The sequence below is a fragment of the Callionymus lyra genome, chromosome 17 (genome assembly GCF_982586985.1).
Source record: "Callionymus lyra chromosome 17, fCalLyr1.hap1.1, whole genome shotgun sequence".
NCBI classification, from domain to species: Eukaryota; Metazoa; Chordata; class Actinopteri; order Syngnathiformes; family Callionymidae; genus Callionymus; species Callionymus lyra.
The window spans coordinates 20416919-20421759 of NC_141834.1; the positions used below are offsets into that span (position 1 = coordinate 20416919).

General features: G+C 40.1%; 2 protein-coding genes across 2 annotated transcripts; both read left to right on the forward strand.

The window, feature by feature from the left end:
• Positions 1-547: 547 nt before the first annotated feature.
• LOC148062956 (uncharacterized) lies at positions 548-2096 on the forward strand. Its single transcript, XM_087813017.1, has 5 exons — positions 548-607; positions 696-812; positions 893-1042; positions 1334-1444; positions 1530-2096. Exons 1-5 carry the CDS (start codon positions 562-564, stop codon positions 1742-1744), a joined length of 639 nt encoding a protein of 212 aa, XP_087669143.1. The 5' UTR covers positions 548-561; the 3' UTR covers positions 1745-2096.
• An 848-nt stretch (positions 2097-2944) lies between these two features.
• On the forward strand, positions 2945-4357 carry LOC148062957 (uncharacterized). The gene is made up of 4 exons (XM_087812390.1): positions 2945-3092; positions 3174-3323; positions 3673-3783; positions 3869-4357. The coding sequence occupies exons 1-4, from the start codon at positions 2945-2947 to the stop codon at positions 4084-4086; spliced, it is 627 nt and encodes a 208-aa protein (XP_087668516.1). The 3' UTR covers positions 4087-4357.
• Positions 4358-4841: the final 484 nt, after the last annotated feature.

Here is a 4841-nt window from a genome sequence, read left to right on the forward strand (position 1 = left end):
GCCATTTGTCACTGATTATTTTCATAACTTTTTGGGACAATTGTTTAGACCTAGCCATGGTATTAGGTGGATCCAGTTTCGTGGGCTTAGTATTGGGTCACCGCATTTTGTGGATAGACAGTGAAAGGACAGTGACCTTTAAGATGAAACGGATGAAATTAGACGGATGATAATCGGCACCTTGAAATCCATCTTCCTCAGTCGGAACAATGTTGGGGGCCTTTTCTGGGTTAGGAATGAGATCCTGCCCCAAGTGGAGGAGTTGAAGTATATCGGGGTCTTGTTGAGTGAGGCAAATATGGGGTCAACAGGAGGTTCAGGGCGGCATATCTAACCAGTAAATCTAATCTTTGGCATTTATGTAATATACGCTTAATCCAACCTTTCATCCTCTTTTCATATCTCGCCAGGATTTAATATTTTTGTTGTAAAATATTAACCGGGTTATTAAAATTATCAACATGTGCCATCAGTATTAGTCAAGGTCCCTTTAAGGCGTGTCCTTCTGAACCTCAGTGTTTAAAGCTGGAGCTGATCTGTGTTCGAGTCTCAGTTTTCAACATGTATCTTCTTGCGTTGATCTTCGGAGTCGGACTCCTCTCACCAGGCAAGTTATCGTTGAATTAAATACTTCACTTTTTTCTTTGGTTTCGTTAACACTTTTATGATAATTAATACGATTTGTTTCCCTCCAGTCCTGACCCTCACCTGTTATCAGTGCCCAGCAGGAAGTCCACCTACCTGCACCAGCAATCCTCTGACGTGTCCCTCATCAACTAGATGTGGTGCCATGAGAATGATCGGATATGCGAGTATGTTGATAAACTAAATGTTCCCAGGTTTGCTACTGTATTGATCATTTGAATTTACATAATATTTTTCTGTATTCCAGATGGTGCTCAGATTTCAGATGAGCATGTAAAAGGTTGTGCTGTTCCTGAAGAGTGTTCAACAGAGTTTTCCATCAACTATGGAGTATCCAGAGTTGCTGCCGTCATGCAGTGTTGTGATACAGACCTTTGTAACAGTCAACCAGCACCAGGTAAGTTGTTTTCTTTACACTCTCCTTTCTCCGTTCAAGATGTTTAGTTGTTGTCGAGTTGTTAATATTTATTGCACTATTGAATACAATGATAATGAAATACAACTTATTGGCTTCATTTATGCTTGGAAACAACAACTCTCAAAAACATTTCCAATTCCAATCAAATCTATTCTGAATATCCTGCCGTAGAAGAATAGATAGAATAGAGAGAACAAAAATGATGTATTTAGAATCAGCGTTTCTTTATTGTCACACATGATTCATTCTAATGTGTTTTTATTTTTCAAGGTCCCTCAAAAAACTCTCCAAATGGTAAGAAGTGCTACCAATGTGATGGTGTTTCCTGCTCAAAGACTCTGAGCTGTCTGGGTACTGAAGACTACTGCATCACCTCCACAGGTAAATCCTCGACTCTTCCTGTGTGTGTAGTAAACTGGTACCTCAGCCTGGGTCAATAAACACAAACATCTTCTGTCTTTATCAGCGACGGCTGGAGGCGCAACACAAACTTTGAAGGGTTGTGCCTCCAAGGTGATGTGTGACTCAGCGAGCTCAACACTGATGTTGAACACCATCAAGAGCCTTGAGAAGAACACAGTTTCCAAGTGTTGTCAGGGTGATCTGTGCAACGGTGCCGTCAGTGTCAGTGCTGGTCTCCTCCTCCTGGTGGCTCCTCTGATGACTCAACTTTGGCTTTAACACTCTCAGCATCACAACACTGCTGTCCCTCTGTACGTTTGATCAATTTAAGATGAATGAACGTACTTGTACTTTGTTATTTCTGTCATTAAAGTTGAATATAAAGACCTAAAGTGATCAAGATCAATTCAGCTGGAGAGCGTTTGGGCTTTAATATGATGGAACCATCATCTCCTCCTTCTCCTTGATCATCTCAATTAAATATATAATATTATAATTAAAAAGTTTGTTTTGCATGTTTAACGTTGATTTAAAGGAGTATTTTGTTTAATAATGCGAGTCGTGAACCAAAAAATTGTAAATATGATAACCTGACATTTGAAAAAACGAAAATAAAGACTTTTCAACCTCTGGTCTTTTAAAGTATTGTTGCTTTCCCGACTGACGAGGATGTGAAATTCTTCTCACCCTTTTCAAGCACATGTATCCCCATTTCCTCTCTGAACTGAAAACAAGACACTTCCTACAACTCAGCCACCAAGAGTTTCATGACACCAAGAACTTAAAACCAAACATTAGAATAAAGGTTTAAAACCGTTTTTTTTACCCTAACCACGGTCTGGCCTTTATTTCAATTGGCTCCAAGCTTGATCTAAACAAGGTCACCCAGACTGTTTCACTGTGCCCTGTTTTCTACATTGACCCCAGGAATTCAATCTTCTACCTCTTTAATGCTTCGTGTTTTTTGTGGGGAGTTTAAAACGACTAATCAAAACACAGATCAGCAAGCCTTCACACTTCTTCGAGGCAAAACTCTTTTTGAAATCAAAAAGAGAATAACTCACCTCTTAGTTGTGATTCAGACTCCTGGTCAGTGCTTTATTGTCACTCTCCAACAAGGTACCTCACCAACAGGGACGCCATTATATTGAAGGGGCATATATTCAGGGCGGCATATCTAACCAGTAAATCTAATCTTTGGCATATACGTAATATACGCTTAATCCAACCTTTCATCCTCTTTTCATATCTCTCCAGGCTCTAGTATTTTTGTTGTGCCATCAGTAATAGTCCCGGTCCCTTTAAGGCGTGTCCTTCTGAACCTCAGTGTTTAAAGCTGGAGCTGATCTGTGTTCGAGTCTCAGTTTTCAACATGTATCTTCTTGAGTTGATCGTCGGAGTCGGACTCCTCTCACCAGGCAAGTTAATATTGAATTAAATACATATAAAATTCACTTTTTTCTTTGGTTGTGCAATTTTATGATAATTAATACGATTTGTTTCCCTCCAGTCCTGACCCTCACCTGTTATCAGTGCCCAGCAGGAAGTCCACCTACCTGCACCAGCTCTTCTGGGACGTGTCCCTCACCAACTAGATGTGGTGCCATGAGAATGATCTTATATGCGAGTATGTTGATAAACTAAATGTTCCCAGGTTTGCTACTGTATTGATCATTTGAATTTACGTAATATTTTTTCTGTATTCCAGATGGTGTAGAGAAATCAGATGAGCATGTAAAAGGTAATGCTGTTCCTGAAGAGTGTTCAACAGAGTTGTCTATCAACTATGGAGTATCCAGAGTTGCTGCCTACATGCAGTGTTGTAATACAGACCGTTGTAACAGTGAACCAGCACCGAGTAAGTTGTTTTCTTTACACTCTCCTTTCTCTGTTTAAGTTGTTTAGTTGTTGTCAAGTTATTCAGATTAATTGCACTATTTTTGAGTAAAACGTTTTTTTAATTTTGTTGACACAAATAAATAAATTGATAAAATGAAATACAAATTATTGGCTTCATTTATGCTTGGAAACATCAACTCTCAAAAACATTTGTTTATAATCCTTGTGAAATTAATTCCAATCAAATCTATTCTGAATATCCTGCTGTAGAAGAATAGATAGAATAGAGTGAACAAAAATGATGTATTTAGAATCAGCGGTTGTTTATTGTCACACATGATTCATTCAAATGTGTTTCTATTTTCAAGAACCCTCCAAAAACTCTCCAAATGGTAAGAAGTGCTACCAATGTGATGGTGTTTCCTGCTCAAAGACTCTGAGCTGTCTGGGTACTGAAGACTACTGCATCACCTCCACAGGTAAATCCTCGACTCTTCCTGTGTGTGTAGTAAACTGGTACCTCAGCCTGGGTCAATAAACACAAACATCTTCTGTCTTTATCAGCGACGTCTGGAGGCGCAACACAAACTTTGAAGGGCTGTGCCTCCAAGGCGATGTGTGACTCTTCAGCGAGATCAACACTGATGTTGAACACCATCAAGAGCCTTGAGAAGAACACAGTTTACAAGTGTTGTCAGGGTGATCTGTGCAACGGTGCCGTCAGTGTCAGTGCTGGTCTCCTCCTCCTGGTGGCTCCTCTGATGACTCAACTTTGGCTTTAACACTCTCAGCATCACAACACTGCTGTCCCTCTGTACGTTTGATCAATTTAAGATGAATGAACGTACTTGTACTTTGTTATTTCTGTCATTAAAGTCGAATATAAAGACCTAAAGTGATTAAAACGGATAAAACCGGAGTCCGTTACCGTCGCTCCAACACGACGTCACCTCCGGGTCTTAATACTTTGCTTTATGGAGAAAAAAGGATCAATTCAGAGTGTACGGTCGTTTATTCACCGCTTCAAAACAAACAAACATAGAAACTTTTACGATCGATCGGAACTCGCTCTTTGCCGGCAGCTGTACAGGTCAATAGCTCCGGGAAAGACGGTCTCTGGTTATGGGTTGTCTCTACATTTAAGGGAAAGTTTCCTGTCCAGGGGGCGTCTGTTCCGGGGCAGTGGTTCTTTTATGTTAACTCCTGTTTCGAGTCACCTGGAGAGTAACTTCCTTCCTTGCCTGTTGTGTGGGCAAGTTCCTTTGTCTTCCAGCCCCCCTCTTTTGGGTGTGTTCCGTGTTGCCCTTTTGTTTCACGTCCACAGGTGTGAACCGAGCAGACAGACAGTCCTTCATTAAATCGCTGAATAATCTCTAGTCTGTTTCAAGCTACCCTTGACACAGTGTATATCAGTATGAAAGTGAAATGTTGGTTGTGAATGTGTATTTAAACGTTTAAGCTCTTAGATGAGGCTAGTATTTTATACTCTATATTTTGATCATCTTTTTAGCATTAATTTAACTTATGGCGTATACGT

What these genes read in the sequence shown, in the direction of transcription:
- LOC148062956 (XM_087813017.1), top strand. Translation starts at nt 562, where the DNA reads ATGTATCTTCTTGCGTTGATCTTCGGAGTCGGACTCCTCTCACCAG. An exon ending in GAGAATGATCGGATATGCGA is followed by an intron (nt 813 to 892) that starts GTATGTTGATAA and finishes TCTGTATTCCAG; the next exon opens with ATGGTGCTCAGATTTCAGAT. An exon ending in TAACAGTCAACCAGCACCAG is followed by an intron (nt 1,043 to 1,333) that starts GTAAGTTGTTTT and finishes TTATTTTTCAAG; the next exon opens with GTCCCTCAAAAAACTCTCCA.
- LOC148062957 (XM_087812390.1), top strand. Translation starts at nt 2,945, where the DNA reads ATGATAATTAATACGATTTGTTTCCCTCCAGTCCTGACCCTCACCTGT. An exon ending in GAGAATGATCTTATATGCGA is followed by an intron (nt 3,093 to 3,173) that starts GTATGTTGATAA and finishes TCTGTATTCCAG; the next exon opens with ATGGTGTAGAGAAATCAGAT. An exon ending in TAACAGTGAACCAGCACCGA is followed by an intron (nt 3,324 to 3,672) that starts GTAAGTTGTTTT and finishes TCTATTTTCAAG; the next exon opens with AACCCTCCAAAAACTCTCCA.